Genomic DNA, 17420 nt, shown 5'->3' with positions numbered 1-17420 from the left:
TTGTTGTGGTTGATTATTTATTGATGTTTCAGAGGCCTTATAACCTTTCCATATTTACTAAGTACTCTGTAAAGTTCCTTGCTTTATGTACTCCAGGTTCTTAAATGCCATTTGTTTGCTAAGTTGTTTTTGTGCCTTTGGTGGATAATATCAATAGATGTGGACAGAAGGATAATCATGGCTTCTTTTGAGACCACTGTTGGCCACAGAAGACAGTGTTAATTAGGCCTTGTGTATGATCCAGTATAATAATTCCCGTTTGGAATTCCAGTCAGTTAACAGCTGCAGAGTAGGTGCCATGTGCTACATTTCCCTGTGTATCTCGTTAAATTCCTATGCACCTATTGCACTTCAGATTTTCTGGGGTTTTTTTTTTCTCTTTTCTTTAAGACAACAAGCTTCGTGAGGGCAGGGTTTGGGTTTCCTCTATAGAAACCAGCATTTGATGAAGATATTGATGATTAAAGTTGCTGCAACCAATCTGAATTCAGTAAATATTTTATATTTTGATATTTTTACTTACCATCATATTATAAATTATCCAATGGTTTTAAATATTCTTTCAAAACCTGATTTTAATGGCCACAGAGCAGCACTATTCCACAGAAACCTCTGTGAGAATGGGGATGTTTGGTACCACTGCTATCCAGTATGGTAGCCACATTGAGCATTTGAGCAACTGAGGAGCTGAATATTTAATTTTATTTAATTTTAATACATTTAAATTTAAATACCGCATGTGGCTGATGGTTACCATTATTGGACAGTGCAGCTAAACAATATTTACTCCACCAGCACGAGAGACTTTGAAGTTATTTCCATTTTTTGCTAATATAAGCAGCATCGGAATGACTGTCTTCAGTAGAAATCCGTGGCTGCATGCCTGATCATTTTCTTTAGTTACATTTTTTATAAGTAGGGCAAGGAACACCAACCCATTTGTGGTTTTTAATTCGTATTGCAAAAACATTTTTCCAGAAAGACTGTACCAATTTATAACATTTAAACCTGTTACCAGACTAAGAATTCTAAATAAATTAAGCAGTTAAAAGTAATCAATGAACCACATGCCAAAATATGTAAGAAAATATAGGTGCACATTTAACTACTTTTGAAGTAAGGAAAGACTTTCTAAACTTAAAAGCAATGAAAGTAATTACAAAGGAAGAAGATCAATAACTTCAGCTATATAAAAATTTCAAACTTTTGTTTTAAATAAAAAGGGAACAAAAGACTGGGGAAAACTTTGCAGCAAAAAGAGGTTTATCTTTAATATATAAAGTGCTATATGAGGAGGAAAGGAGTTTATCTTTAATATGTAAAGAGCTACTCCAGATCAATGAAATTAATCCTGTATAAGAAAATGGGCAAAAGATGTGAAACAATTTACAGAGAAGAAATAAGAAGATTCAATAAGATTATGAAAAAGAGTCAATTGTACTAGTAACTAAAGAAATGCAAGTTTAAAGAAATACGATTTTCATCTTCATAATGTAAATTACTTATAATGACAGTTTCTATTGTATGCATTTGTAGAACTCAACAAAATTATAATATTTAAATGATTTCCTAATAAATATTAAGAAACACCCAAATGGTAAAATGCATGATCAGTTCTACTGCATGGTCACAAGAAGGCCCTTCATCACCCAAAGGCTACAGCAGCTTGAAAGCCTCTCACATCTTCAGGAACCTGAGTCACTTCAGGATTTAACCTCAAGCCCAGTCCATTCCAGCGCACATGGGTCTTCTCCCACTTCTTATGGGAGAACTATCAATAACCTTCTTACCAAATAACCCCCAGAAAGATAAATCCTGCCCCAAATTGTGCAGACAAAATCAATGAACTGAACCAGGGGCTCCTAGACTTACTTTTAATGATAACATAATTCAGGTGCTTCTTAAAAATGGAGCATGAAGCATTTTCAATATGCTAAGGCAATTACATGAATTTTTTAATTAATGAGTATTTAATCTTTATAACGATTTGGTTGTCATCCCCATTTCACTGATGGAGAAACTGAGGCTTTGCAAAGGTAGATAACACAGCTAGTAAATGGCAGGGCCAGGCTTCAAAGCCAGGTCTGACCCTGAAGGCCATAAATCAAACCAAGATGCTGTGAGGTCTCAGTGAAAGTAACGGGGTGATGAGACAGCCTTCCCATGTGAAGTGACAGATGTGCAGATGGCAACACGGTCAATGCCTTTACATTTCAAGACTCAGTTGAGAAGGCTGCATCTAGAGGGAGGGATTTCCTTACCAAGTGCAGTGTAATGATAGATGTCACTCTGTTTGTTATTCTCCCCTCTTCCTTCATTCCTGGATAGGGAATCCCATTCCTTGCAAGGCACTGAACGTCTGGCATGCACTCTGCTGCCTTCTGAGCCGCAGTGTGGCCGCTTTCCAGGAGAACCACCCTAGAGCAGCCAAACACATGTCAGAAGCCTCCAGGCAATTTCTAAAGCCCGTGGCTGCCTTGAGTGGTTTTGAAAACCACTGACTGTTTTAGCAGCTCTCATCTCCTTGAAGGCCACAGCCCTGAGTGAACAGCTTAGCTGGCTCTTTGTAGAGTCTGGTACACAGTATTGTGTCCCCTGGTGAAGAGGGAGATTACCCCCAAACACAGGGCTTTGGTGATATGTCAGCAGGCTTGACAACATCAGCCATGTGTCTCAGGTCCACTCTTGTGCTGTGAAGAATCATGCATTCACTCTCATCCTGGATGTTCTTGGCTCCCGCATCTTTGAAGGGCCCGAGATACTTCACTGTATTTATCACAATGTTGGGCATATAGTTGGTATTGAGTAAGTACTTAAACAACTGATCTATAAGGAATTGTAAAGGTCATTTCACCTTAAAATGTATTCTTAGTCAAGGGTCTATCAGTACCTGAGGAGCGCCCCGAACTGTGTGCGTTTGGCATTGTCTCGTTCTGGTCCTCACATCCTGGTAGGAATGTGAGCCTCGATGCCGGGACTTAACCAGCCTGGGGGCAGCTTCAGCAACTCCTGCAGCTGCTGGCTCAGGGCTCAGCTCCGTTTTCTCTCCACCTGCTCTTGCTGAAAAATATATTGAGATGGCTCTGGTGTTGGGTCAGGCAAGATTTCTGCCTCCCAGCTTGAGTTTGTGAAACTTCTTAGTGAGACGGGGATCTGAAGAGGAACAAAAACCGTGAGCGGGTTAGACCTTTTTTACTCTGTCTGGTTACCTGCTTAAGGGATTGGCACAAGCAAACATAACGTGGGAACACTGAGGATAGTAGGTGTCTATTCAATACAGTCTTCTTTGACAAGGGTCTGCATGTTCTTCTCTTTCTTTGCCCTAAGCTATATTATTGGACCTACTACTTTTGCCTTCATATGAAGGAGCTTGGCTAAGGGACCTGCTTTGGTGACCAAGCAGTGGCTAATACATGAGTTAACAGATGTCTTTCATGCCACAACTTTCTGCAGACTTGCTCCATTCTCTGCCAATCCTAGACTCCCATGTGGCTTTGGGAGGTTGTCTTCCTTTCTCCGTTTAATGTAGTCAACAGTTTTCGAGGGCAAAGAACAAGCGCAGAGGTGCTTATCTGTAATTGCCAAACTAAAATGAGGGGAAGTGTGAGCTCGTGAATCGGAGAACTCGCATCTGAATTTCATTCGTGCTTCCTTCACTGGCTTACTTCATGCTCCAGAACCTCACTTTCTTCTTTGAGCAAAATTGGGCTTCCATGTGCTATTTGGACATTCTGTGTGTAACCTTATAGGCAAATGGTCTGTAAGCTCCATGGGTTTGGGAACCATCTTGGTTTTGATCATTAGAGTACACAGCCCCAGCTCCTAGCATGGTACCTGGCATGTAGCAGGGTAGTGATTTTTGCTGAAAAACCCACCAGAGCATAAATTATTAAATGTAACTGGCATTTTTAAAGGTAGTAGCTACAGCCCCTGAGTGACCAGCAGGTACCCAGCACACTAAGGGTTTTCCATACATTTGTTCATTTCATCTTCCAGCAATCCATTGAAATAGACATGGTTATCCCTATTTTGTAGATGAGAAGGTGAGGGACAGGAAGGTGATGTAAGTGCACTGAAATATACAAAGTTATATGTAGAAAAGTTTGGAGTCAAGCCCGGTCTACCCCACCCTGAAGCTCTTCCCCATAACATTCTTCACTGTATCATGAGGGCGGAACTTCAGGCCGGCGCTCAGGCTTTCGGGCTCTACCTGTTCTTTTTCTTTTCCTGTTTTTTTTTCTTTCTTTTTTTTAATTGAAGTATAGTTGATGTACAATGTTGTATTAGTTTCAGGTACAGCAAGGTGATTCAGATATAGATATTCTTTTTAAGATTCTTTTCCCTTATAACAGCAGTCCCCAACCTTTTTGGCACCAGGGACTGGTTTCGTGGAAGACAATTTTTTTCGTGGACCAGGTGGGGCAGGTATGGTTCAGGCGGTAACGCGAGCCATGGGGAGCGGCAGATGAAGCTTCGCTTGCTCGCCTGCCGGCACTCACCTCCTGCTGTGCGGCCTGGCTCTTAACAGGAGACTCCCCACCCTATAAGGCAGGGGCTGGGGACCCCTGCCTTACAGGTTATTACAAAATATTGAGTATGGTTCCCTGTGCTAGATAGTAGGTCCCTGTTGCTTGTCTATTTTATATACAACACCTATTCTTACACCAAGTGAGGAGATCACTTGAACGCTGCCCATCTCAGGTGAGTGCACAGAGGTCACCTGCCCTGAGAGACTTCCCCCAGCAGCGTGCTGTTGTGAGAAATGAATGGAGCTGCTGCTCTGATACACAGAATTAACTGTTAGTGTTTCCTTATTTAGCTTTAAGCCTACCTGGGGCGTGTGCAGGGATGCAGGCCGCTTTCCCTCTTATGATTTGGGTTGGACAGGCTGAGCGTGAGGATGGAGACCACAGAGGTGCAGAGTGAGGAATCTCTGGGTACCATGAGGTCCAGTGGTGTCTGCTGGTACATTCCTTTTAGCCGTTCTCTTCAAGAGCGGTGAGAATGCTGGAAAGACGTTAAGATGTGGAGAGAGTACCTTTGAAGTGGTGGGGATCAAAGGAGGGCAGTCTGAGTTTCGCTGAGCAGCCCGGAAGAATGCTGGACAGGGCCAGCCCGGCCCAGAAGGACCTCGGGGAGGTGATCTGGTTGGAGGAGAGAGCTCCCTGCACATGTGAAGGAGCTCAGAAAGGAGGGATGCAGGCGTACAAAGGAGATCATGTCTAAGAAATTTGGAGTCTCCAGAGGTTGGCACCGTGCACCTGTCATGCAAGTAAAAAACGGACAGTGTAAGGTTTGGGCCCTCCTGCCTCACTTTTTCAGGCTGCAGGCCTTGTGGTGAGCCTCTGAAAGCATGACTCCAGTTAATAACACAATGTCCAGTTTCCCTCTTTCCAGTTTTCTGGGACAGGGGTCAGCAAACGTTTTCTAAAAATAACAGACCAGTGAATATCTTAAGCTTTACAGGCTGGATGGACTCTGTCGTAATGACTGAACTCTGCCGTTGTAGCGCAAAGGCAGCTGTTGCAACGTGCAAAGAAATGGGCTTGTCGTCTTCCCATAAAATTGTACTTATTCAAAAGAAGTAGCAGCCTGGATTCGGCCCCCAGGCCGTGGTTGGCTGACCCCTGGTCTAGAGTGGCGGCTAATTGGTGTTGTCTAGGAAGACTGTTTCAGTTGATGGCGTTTATCCTCATCTCCTGAGCTGCCTTTGTCCAGACAGTGCCACTAACAGATGCATGTCTCAGAAATACATTGCAGAACAGAGGTCTGGGACTCAGGGCCGTGAACAGAAGGCAGTGGGGGAAACTGGTGTCTTTGGGCTCAGACTCAGAATATGAGGAAATAAATGATGGGCAGAGGGCAAAATGTTTTTACCCTGGGCCACCAATGAAAACTTGAATTTTTTTGTTTCAAAAAAAAAAAAACTTGCTCTTCAACAAAGATCATATAGATAATTTTAAATAAATAGGAGGCACCCATTTAAAAAGTTTGCTGAGGCAGTTAAGACTGAGCTAAATGAGGTCATGTCTAAAAAGTTTTGAGGATCTCTGAATGAAGGTACTATGTGGCTATCGTAGGAAGGAAACATGAACAGTACAGAGCTTTGAGTACTCTTGTATTATCTGTCCAGAGTGCGGGCCTTGTGGTCAGCATCTGAAAGCATGGTCTTTGTATAACTCAAAGCCTAGCTTCCCCTTCCTGGCATCCTGACCTTGCACTTACGTCTTTCCAGTGGGGATTTCGATCAGCAGACCTTCTCTGTAAGGGGCTAGATAGGAAACTTATGCACAAGTAACAACGAGATAAATGCTATAAGTCAAAGAGGATTAAATGAGGTAACAAATGTGGAATGATTATCAGAGTGTCAGAAAGCATTGTTATTCCTGGATTGCATCCACTTGGTTGGCTGATGGAAAGGGGGTACAATTCCTAAGACCTGCCCAGGTCTGACATCACAGCCACCTCGTTCTCTTGCTTAGGACCCCACTCTCCCTCAGGATGGCATCTTGGCTTTGACTCCAGACTTCAGATTCTCCAAGAATGAAATACATGTGGATTATGTGCTATGGGAGAGGTACGAGGCATGGGGATACAAAGATAAATAAGACAGAGCCTTTTCTCCCAAGAGGTCCAGAGAAGAAAAGTCATGTAGAAAATTGTATGCAAAGTGCTCCCTGTGATAGAGGTACATGTAGGGTCCAGTCACGGCACGATGGAGGTGCTGATCAGTTTTTTTGAGGGGTGGAGTAGGGGATAATGAATGCTTCCCAGGGGAGGGGATAATGAATGCTTCCCAGGGGAGGGGATAGTTGAGTCTTTCAGAAGTTAATTCAGGGATGGGATGAGAAGGGAGAGGGAGAGAGAGATAACGTGCAAAAACACGGAGGCGAGAGGAAGAGTATATATAAGAAAAACACCAGAGGAAGACAAACACTGTAGGATACCACTTACACGTGGAATCTGAAAAATACAACAGACTAGTGAACATGGCAGAAAAGAAGCAGACTCAGGTAGAGAACAAACTAGAGGTTACCAGTGGGGAAAGGGAAGGGGGGCGGGGCAAGATAGGGAGGGGTAGGGGAGTAAGAGGTACAAGCTATTAGGTATAAAATAAGCTAAAAGGATGTACTGTATAACACAAATATAGCCAACAATTTATAATAACTATAAATGGAGTATAACCTTTAAAAATTGTGAATCACTTTATCGTACACCTATAGTAGATATGTTATACATCAAGTATACTTCAATTTAAAAAAAAGGAAAAGCATCCTATTTAAGTCACTTCAATGAAAGACCTTAGAATTCTGCTGGGGAAAAGAAATATAGATAATCAGGTGTTAATCAAACCCAACATGCCATGTATTCTAGATAGTGGAAAGAATTTGGTGGAAAGGAAAGGGCTTGAGGTACTTGACAAAAGATTAATGATGGAGGTGACCTAGGAGCTAGTCCTTGAAGGTGGCAGGAAAGGACGGAGTGAATTCTTGGTTGGGGAAAAACATGAAGAAAGCTACGAGACGAGAGGGAATAAGTTATAGCCGTAAGTTTGTGGTATTATTTTGGATTAGATAACTTGAAAACCATTCTGATTGGAGAGGCAGGGATATTGTCACAAGTCCTCAGGTGCACAGCTGAGCAAACAGAGGACACCGCAGATTCTCAGCATGGAAGGGGCACCAAGGGGCAGAGTGGTGACAGACACAGGGACACCGCCACTGTCCCAGCCTGCTGGAGGGTGACTCCACTTGCTCGATTTCCTTGTGTGTACGATCCTCATGTGCTGATGTGCTGTGTATACTTCTCTCATAACTGTTCCACTGTTTCTCACTGACTGTGGCTTTTTCACAGCCTCCCCACATCCTTCTGTTATATTCTTGATGTTCACCAGGGCACATTTCTGGGTATTTAAAGCGAGTAGCCTAGGTGGACCTAGGCCAGGGACACAGAAGTCATAAGAACTCATACCTAAGGGAAAGTTGGATGGGTCAAGGGGTGGTCAGAGGGTCAAACACCGCAAAAATCTGTAGACTGAAACGGGTAGGGCTCTAGAATCCAAGCATGCAGTTGGGCAATATAAACTTCAGAATCTAGACCTGGCACTGGAGACCAAGAACTCAGTCCTCTTAGTCAGTAGGTGTGTCAGAACGTGGGTGAAGGACTCCATTTACAAAGATCTGTAAACTTAGGTGAACTTTTCTGGGTTAGCATCCTCTTATCTACTTCCTGCTTGAGCAGGAAGCCATACCTGTGAATGAACACCTGGAGCCTGTGACCACCTGGATAGAAGTGGTGAGGTTATATTCTTGGCCAGAGTAAGAGGGATGGCATCAGCCATGTGAGCAAATCGTGATAACTACTAACCTTCCATGTGAAGAGAAGTGAAAAAGATTATCTCTTTTGAGCCTTGAGTTATTTCTACATCAAGCACGGGAAATAGATGTGCTTACTACATCATAAAGAATCAAAGAAATGTTATTGGCAAAGAGCTTTTTAGAAAAATGTACCATGACATTGTTAGGTAAATACCTGATACATTTGTCAAAGCAAAGTCAAAACATTAGGTGATAGATTGTAACATTATCCAGAGCATTCATATGAGAGTTTGCTTCTCAAGTTAGAATAATGTTATCCAAACACAAAGACTCGTGAAATATAGTTATGTTTATATTGCAAAAGATGCTCTAATATCTAAACCTATTCAGACTTTTTTTATTCAGCCAGAATTTAGTTAACAACTATTCTCTTTTAGAACCAGTCCTGAAGTAATACTGGAATTTAGATCTGAACTTTTACTAGAACAGTGCTTTTCTCTTGCTATGGAGGAACAACCATTTAACATTTTTACACAGATTGGGTAATCAGAACCAGAGTTATAACATAATTTAGCACAGTATTGCATTGAAAGAGCATTTGAAATTAGAATTCAAACAGTAAATGAAATTACAATAGCTTAAAATAATGTATTTTTAAATACGGGAGCCTTATGATTTTGCTTAATTTTGAAAATATGCTCTTTGTAATAGTACAGACAACGTAGAGACCAAAGAAATAGTTTTCTCCATTTACTCCTAGGTGAAATTTCAAGTTAATATTTAGCACTTACTAAACTTTTAAAATATTGGAAAATCTGATGACTTCTATCCCCAATTTTCCAATTATATAAAGAAGGCTTCTGAGTTTCTGCTGTTTCTCTAAAAGGAACACTTTGGCCAGGAGAAAAATAGTTTTAGTTTCTTTCAACAAGATTCCTCATATTGGACAGAGACACACTTTGATGGTTTATGTTCGTTTTATTACAGCTTAAAGTTTTTATTTTTAATACAAATTATATAATGTGTTCCATTTCAGGAGCTATTTACGGCAGAGAGGAGACAGGAGGGCACCAGGCTTTGTGTTATCACTGTTTTCCTTTATGGGTTTACATAACCTCTTGGACTGTGCCTATACTGTCATCAGTGGGGTAACATTTTTAATATTTCAGGTTCTTCTCTGAAACCAATCTGTTGCTAGATTCTTTGGAAAGTGTAACAATGATATAGACACAAATATATTATGGAGAAATGGTCTTTCTCACTCAATTTATTGCCTTGCTCCTAAAATTGGGATTTTTTTTTAAAAACCCAATTACTTGGTGGGTCAGTCTCGATACAATTTCGGAAAACTTCCCTTCAGATCATTGAAAGACCTGTAGCATGTCCATGTAAGGTTGTGCTGCCTTTTGCAGAATCCGTGTGAAATGCCATGGTCTTGGAATACTGCCACTGAAGCGTAATTGCCACCCAGGGACTGGCGGCATCCAGCTGGCTTGTCGTGGCTGCTCTGGTCTTAGCCGTGACCTTGACTCCAGGGTGACGTGGGCTGTATGCCTGCGGAGGGCACAGAGAGAGGCCGGGATGGTGGGCATCTCCGTCCTCCTCAGTGCCGGCTTAGACAGGTGGTTTGAGGGTGCAGGGAGCACCTAATGTTGCAAACTTTGATGGGATAACAGACTGTTTTTTATTTCTGTCTGTCCTTCCATTGGAAGGACTCCATTGCCAGTCGTGGGCACAGAGGGGTCCCCCTGCTGGCAACAGGAGGGACTGCAGCTCACAGGAGGATGAGCTGCACACGCTTCCCTCTGGTCCCCACCCGTGTCCCTTATCTCCACCCACCTGGGAAGGGAGAAGGCCCACCTGTGCCCAGTTCCTATTTGGTGTATTCCACTCCCCAATAGTACCGCTCAGAAACTTAGGGCTGTTTGCAGGGTATGTATCTGCTGATCATGATTCTCTTTCATGGCTCAAGCAAGACTTTTAGAAGGTCTTAGATTTCTTTTGTTTTCGATGAGAAAAATCATAGATGCTTTTCTCTCGGGTTCATCCAGAAGGAGTGTGTGGACCCAGGAAAGAGAAGAGGTCAGCTCCTCGGTAAACATTTTAGAACAAGGCAAGTGATAGGACTGCTTCAGAGCACAGCAAGTCCGTTCTGCTGAAAAGCATGGCGTGGCTAGTATCTAGGACCCTTGAACTTGGATTTCCTCTCTGATGTCACAACCCAGGGTCTGTGGTACAGAAGCCTTTTGTGTCAGAGTTAGTTGCTGGTGAGTGTGGTTTGGCGGGGACACAGAAGTGTCTGAGAAAACTGCGTCAGCGGGCACCCCGATGGAGTGGGCAGGCAGCTGGGTTTTCCATGGGCTCCACTGATGGGTCAGCCTGAGGGCGTGACTGCACGATGCTTGTCTCCGGGGGGATGTCTAAGAGTTGTTCACGACACAGTGGTCAGCACAGGGGGTGCTCACCCCCCCCCCAAGGCTGTGCCGAAACCCTCCAGCTGCTCAGGCTTAGTTTTGCAGGAGGGGGAAGGAAGGGCCATCCCTTGTCTGTAGGATGGCTTGATGCAGGGCCCAGAGCCCGCAGGACCAGCTGCCCGCAGACACTCCCTTCCCCGGGAGCAGCCCTCGTGAAGGGCAGCGTGAGAGAAGGGTGAAAAGGGGGCTGTACCTCCCGGGGCCCAGCCCTGCGCCTTTCCACAGACACCATCAGGGAAGCCTACAGAGTTCTGCTTCCTGCAGACCCACTGGAGCAAGAGGGACCATCACCAACCATGTTGAATGAATAAAGAATCTGAAACCGAGAGCTCGTCTTTATTTATTCACATGCGCCTGAAAGAATTTAAATGGACAGAGATGAAAAGGCTTACTGAATAATAAACCAAAGGTAGCACTGAAATTAACCTCTAAGACAGTTTTCAAAGGAAATACTTCTTTCCCCTCCTTTCCACCCAAGGAAAGTACCTATAAGAAGAAGGATTCCGGGCTTCCCTGGTGGCTCAGTGGTTAAGAATCCGTCTGCCAGTGCAGGGGACACGGGTTCGAGCCCTGGTCCCGGAAGATCCCACATGCCCCCGCGCCTAGAGCCCGTGCTCCACCACAAGAGAAGCCACCGCAGTGAGAAGCCCGCACACTGCAACAAAGAGTAGCCCCCGCTCGCCGCAACTCGCAGCAACGAAGACCCAACACAGCCAAAAATAAAAAATACATAAGTAAATTTAGAAAAAAAAGGAAGAAGAGTTCCTCACCATGGAATAGTTTCAGGCAGGGACTCATCCCTGTTCTCCGTGATTCTATGTGGCTCAGATTAAAAGGAATCTTGTCTAAATGCTCCTTCCAGGCCAAGGTGCTTCTTTACTATCCGAATAAGAAGAAGTTTTTCCTCTATTCGTTGTATCTGTGTGCCTTTTGTCCAAACACAACCTGGGATGTCAGAAGGAGCCCTTCTCGTTACATGTACAGACTGGTCTTTGCAGGTTGCCCTCTGGGACCCACAGGGAGTGGATCTGATCCATTGGTGCCTTCAGGGTAGCTCAGGCCTTCAAAGCAGCTTGGATTGTACATTCTCTGCCCTTCTGGGCTTTCTCTGATCTTTCTGGAATGCGCTTACCCTGTTTTCTGGGCTCTACTCTTGGAAAAAGTCTGACCAGGTTTCTGTTCATCTTCAGCGTATAAACGCAGGGTGCAGAAGTATCAGCTGAAGCCCCCTCACGTTAACTCTTCTATCTGGACCCTTACCTTCCTCCTGCCTGTTCAGCCTTCTACAGAACACAGAGCTCCCCAGGCCACCCGCCGTCTAAGGAGACGGTCGGAGCTCAGAAAGGGTTAACGGATGGCGGTGGCTCCAGGCACCTTCTGCCCAGGTTTCTTGGACGAGGCCTTGGAGACCAAAGGTTCTAAGGCAATTGGAAATAGAGCCACTGGGAACCCACGGTCTGCCTGCCCTGGAGCACATGAGGATAAGTTACAGCTGTGGCCTTACAAGGTCATAAGAAACCCGTCGTTGCTGAGCTCAGGGGAGGAGGGTGGAGAGGCTCGAAGGACTATTCCTAACGCAGAGCATCCATCATGATGGGGAAAAATCATCAAAGGAGCCGGGCCAGCCCCGCTCAAGGGCTTTCGCGCTCTATTTAAGGAACCTAAGCATGCCAGCAGCTAAACAAACGGCAGGTCCAGCCTGCACCCTGGGGTGCTCAGCCAGCTCTGAGCCCCAGCAGCGGGAACATTCCCAAGTGCCTGCCTTAGTGTCGGGCTCCAAACTGTGTCGTCTCAGGGATGGCCACCGCTTGCTGTGGTCCCACCTGTCACCTCCCAGCTGTGGACCTTCAGACTTCCCAGAGGTCTAGACTCTTGGACTGAGAATGACGCCGAGCCCGTCTTTGCTCATGCTGGGGTTGTGTTGGCTCTGAGTGGAAGGAAGGATGAGGGGTCAAGGTGAGGCATGCTTCCAGGAATTCCGTCAGCATCAGTGCTCAGGGCACTCCACCCACATCTGTTTATTGTCATGATCTGATCTATTTATTTTTGCTTTAATGCTATCCATCATTCAGCTCTTGTTTCCTGCATATCATCCTTCTCAGTGTTCCCTGTCTTAGCTTCTCAAGGATGGGGGCTGTGTCTCTCTTACTTCCCTTGTATTCACGTCATAGAATTCCCTCTCTCTCTCCTCCTTTCTGTCTCAATTACTCATTCAACAGATATTTACTGACATACTGACAGCCCACAATGCGCCAACTGTTGTATTGGGTGAGGAGGAGCAAGGGGACAGCTGTTTTGTGGAGTCTAGCGTGACAGATGGACAGTTCATTCACCATTCACTTTTCTCTGGAAAAATGTATCAAGACTCTGCCGTGTGGCCAGGCACAGCCGGGTATGACACAGGAGTGATGGAACAGAGAAAGCTCCCGCTCTCGGAGGCGTGGAGCTGAGTTGGACAGTCAAGTAAATGCACAGATACGTAATGACATGCTCTCTATCGATGCTGTGAAGGCAGAGAAGCAGGGTGCCGGGCTTGAGAGGACAGAGAAACGAGTGAGCCCAGAACTAAAGGATGCAGAGGGGCCAGCGGTCATGCAGACTGTAGGGAAGAGCATTCCAGACACAGGGAACAGCAGGTGAAGAGGTCCTGAGGTGGGAAAGGGCTTGAGGAAATAATGATAATGCAGTATGATAAGTGCAGAATAGATGTGTGTGCTGAGAGAGGATCTCAGAGAATGGGGCCATTAATTTTTTGTCATTTAATCTTTTCCCCCCAGTTGTATTGAGATACAGTTGATATTCAGCACTGTGTATGTTTAGGTGTACAGCATAATGGTTTCACTTATTGTGAAATGATTACCACAATAGGTTTAGTGAACATCCCTCATCTCATATAGATCAAAAATGCTTGTTTTTCCTTGTGATGATAACTCTTCAGATTTTCTCTCATAACAGCTTTGAAATATACCACACAGCAGTGTTAACTGTAGTCGTCACGTTGTACATTACATCCCCAGGACTTATTTATCTCGTAACTGGAAGTCTGGACCTTTTGACCACCTTTATCCAATTCCCTCAGCCCCCACCTGGTGCCTCTGGTAACCACAAGTCTGATGGCTTTTTCTATGAGTTTGGGTTTTGTTCTGTTTTTAGATTCCATGTGTAAGTGATATCATATAGTATTTCTTTGTCTTTATCTGTCAGGGCCACACAGGTAGTAAGTGATGGATCCAGGGTGAACCCCAGCCCTCCTGCCCTTACAGTGAAGTGCTCTTCACCCCTGTGAAGGGTGGCAGAGGTCATAGCAATGACATTACATGGCAGTTATGTAATGAGCATCCCCTACCTCATACCTCATATGCCACATCTCTTTCAATGTCTAGCAATAATGCTATTTAGAGAAGGCAGTGCTTGCTCACAATATCGAGTTGATTGTTTTAGAAACTCGTGTCCAGGCTCCTGGAGCTTTTCTTTTTTCTTTTTAATTTTTATTGGTGTATAGTTGATTTACAGTGTTGTGTTAGTTTTAGGTGTACAGCAAAGTGAATCAGTTATACATACACATATATCTATTCTTTTTCAGATTCTTTTCCCATATAGGTTATTACAGAGTATTGAGTAGACTTCCCTGTGCTGTACAGTAGGTCCTTATTAGTTATCTGTTTTATATATAGTAGTGTGTATTTGTTAATCCCAATCTCCTAATTTATCACTTCCCCCCTTTTCCCCCTTGGTAACCGTGAGTTTGTTTTCTACATCTGTAACTATTTCTGTTTTGTAGGTAAGTTCATTTGTACCCTTTTTGTAGATTCCACATATAAGCAATATCACATGATAGTTGTCTGACTTACTTCACTGGGTATGACAGTCTCTAGGTCCATCCATGTTGCTGCAAATGACATCATTTCATTCTTTTTTATGGCCGAGTAATATTCTATTGTATATATATACCGCACCTTCTTTTTCCATTCCTCTGTTGATGGACATTTAGGTTGCTTCTATGTCTTTGTTATTGTAAATTGCACTGCAGTGAACATTGGGGTGTGTGTATCTTTTCGAATTATGGTTTTCTCCAGATAATATGCCTGGGAGTGGGATTGCAGGATCACATGGTAACCCTATTTTTAGTTTTTTAAGGAACCTCCGTACTGTTCTCCATAGTGCTTGTACCAATTTACATTCCTACCAACAGTGTAAGAGGGTTCCCTTTTGTCCATACCCTCTCCAGCATTTATTGTTTGTAGATTTTTTGACGATGGCCATTCTGCCTACCATACTACTTATGGTAGTTTTGATCTGCATTTCTCTAATAATTAGTGATGTTGAGAATCTTTTCATGTGCTTTTTGGTCATTTGTATGTCTTCTTCGGAGAAATGTCTATTTAGATCTTCTGCGAATTTTTTGATTGGGTTGTTTGTTTTTTGATATAGAGCTGCATGAGCTGTTTGTATGTTGTGGAGATTAATCCCTTGTTGGTTGCTTCGTCTGCAGTCCTTTCTGGAGCTTTTCTGTTTTCAGTTTCCGACGGTTTCTTTCCTCTTTCCACAAGTCACGTCTGACTTACCTGTACACCTTTCATTCACTCAGCATCTCCGGAACTCACCTGTGTCACCTCTCTGCTTTCCTCCAGCCGTCTCTCTGACCTCCTTTGCTTCTTTTCGGGATGCCCTCCCTCATCTCTCAAGCTACCCAGTTCCTTTGAGTCTCATCCTCAATTCCCCCTTCTCTGTGACACCTTCTCACATCACTCCAGCCTGCAGTGCTTCGTTCTCTTTTAAATTCCAGTGGTATTTATTATGCGTGCCCTTCATCTGTAACTCATGAAGTGTCCATGCGTTCGTTCATCCTCTGAACTTCTCTCTAGCGCCTCCTACGTGTCAGGAGTTCTCCTCTGCTCTGAGTGATAAGAAAATAGATGCACCTGCCTTCAGAGAGCTGACACTGGAGGAAGGGAAAGAGGCATGAAGCAGACTGTAGTCATGACGGGTAATACGCACTTTTCTATGTGAGTATGTTGAGGACAGCGCTAGCCTACAGGAGAGAAGATGTGCACTCTCTTCAGAGGAGCTAGAAAATGTTGCAAATAGAGAATACAGCATGTTAACTGGGTTCTGAATGACGAGGGCCTCGTCAGATGAAACAAGGGCACGAGGCAGTAAGAAAGAACATTCCAGGTCTAGAGAATAGCAGTGGTGAAAGATACAGAGACTTGATGCAACGTGGATTCCAGCAGATGTGATGGTTCATATATGAAACACCCATTCGTGTCTTATATAAAATTGTAACATATTAATGATGGGTTTTTTTCCAGCTAGGTGACAAAGTTCCTTGACATTTATCTGAGTCCCTTTACGTAGCAGGCACTTAATTTGAACCCTGGGATTGTCCCCGGTGTGCAGTTTCCAAGCCAGGGGACGCGTGGACTCATGCGCTCAGACGTGACTGTTTTTGCTTTTGTGTTTGCCTAGACCAAAGATGCCCTTTTCACAATTCTGCATGACCTCCGACCCCAGGACCGTTTCAATATCATTGGATTTTCCAACCGGGTCAAAGTGTGGAAGGACCATTTGGTGTCAGTTACTCCCAACAATATCAGAGACGGCAAAGTCTACATTCACCACATGTCACCGACCGGAGGTAAGCGCGCATCCCGCTTTGCCCATTCGCCTCGACGGGATACGTGAGTAGCTAACTTTCTGCCCAGAGACAAGGGTTTGAAAGCTGACGCTGATCGCAGGAAAGGAGATAACAGGGGAGAACTTTCCCAGGAGCTTGTTTCTCCTCTTCCAGGCCCCAAACTAAGATGGTCAAGTAAGTTAGGGGGGAGGAAATACCTGATAGGTTTTGGAGCCTTTCCTGGTTTATCTCACGGATCGCAAACAATGCAGCTCTTTTTGTAAATTGTTTCTGGGGTGGGGAATGAAAGCCAAATGGGTGATTCAGTGTTCTGTGTGTTTGAATATGAGCACCTTAGGAAGCAGCAGATGAAGCTGCCCTCCTGAGCCGTTCGATCCCTTGGACCCCAGGTGGCCTGGGCGGTGCTCTGGGTGGAAAGGGGAGGACTCTGAGGTGTTGCACGCTTGGCTGGGGGGTCGTGATGAGGTAAGTACGCAGACGCGGGAAAAGGTTAGAGAGTCAGAACAGCGTGTTACCAACCGTGCTGGATGTGAGTTCCTTCAACCCTGGACACAGAGCTGACTTCTGCTGTTACATCCGTCACTAGGACAGCGGATGCGTGGCAGATGCTCAGTATTGGAGTGTTTATTGGACCTGAACCTGACCCTTTGACAGCTTTCTTAAAGGCCCCTGTAGAGACACCATCTCCTGGGTGTCTCAGATAATTCTGCTTTGGATACCTGGAAACATAGAAAACACCCATTTCTGTCCATCCTCTTCCATCTGAGTTTCTCATCGCTCATATATTTGTTATTTTCCATCCAAGGCAGAGTTCTGGTTTCCCAAATGAACTTCATTTGGAACTTGATCTTGTTTGGATGGAATTTCGATTTACAAATGGGATTTCCTACCAGTCTCTACAGCAACACGATCTAGTTACTGTCTTACTGTAACTAGATAGGAGAAATGAAAGGTTATATTTAATATTATAGTGATGATCTACAGCAGGAA

General features: G+C 44.3%; 1 protein-coding gene across 1 annotated transcript in view; it reads left to right on the top strand.

Moving 5' to 3' along the window:
- The window catches only part of ITIH5 (inter-alpha-trypsin inhibitor heavy chain 5), a 74427-nt gene that overhangs the window by 43281 nt on the left and 13726 nt on the right, over positions 1 to 17420 (top strand). The window contains exon 8 of the mRNA XM_060159939.1: positions 16262 to 16430. Coding sequence (XP_060015922.1) covers positions 16262 to 16430 — 169 coding nt within the window. The remainder of the gene's footprint in view (positions 1 to 16261; positions 16431 to 17420) is intronic.

The sequence above is a fragment of the Lagenorhynchus albirostris genome, chromosome 1 (assembly GCF_949774975.1).
Source record: "Lagenorhynchus albirostris chromosome 1, mLagAlb1.1, whole genome shotgun sequence".
NCBI lineage: Eukaryota > Metazoa > Chordata > Mammalia > Artiodactyla > Delphinidae > Lagenorhynchus > Lagenorhynchus albirostris.
The sequence above is the reverse complement of the archived record's forward strand: the minus strand, read 5'-3'. Positions and strand labels throughout refer to the sequence as shown.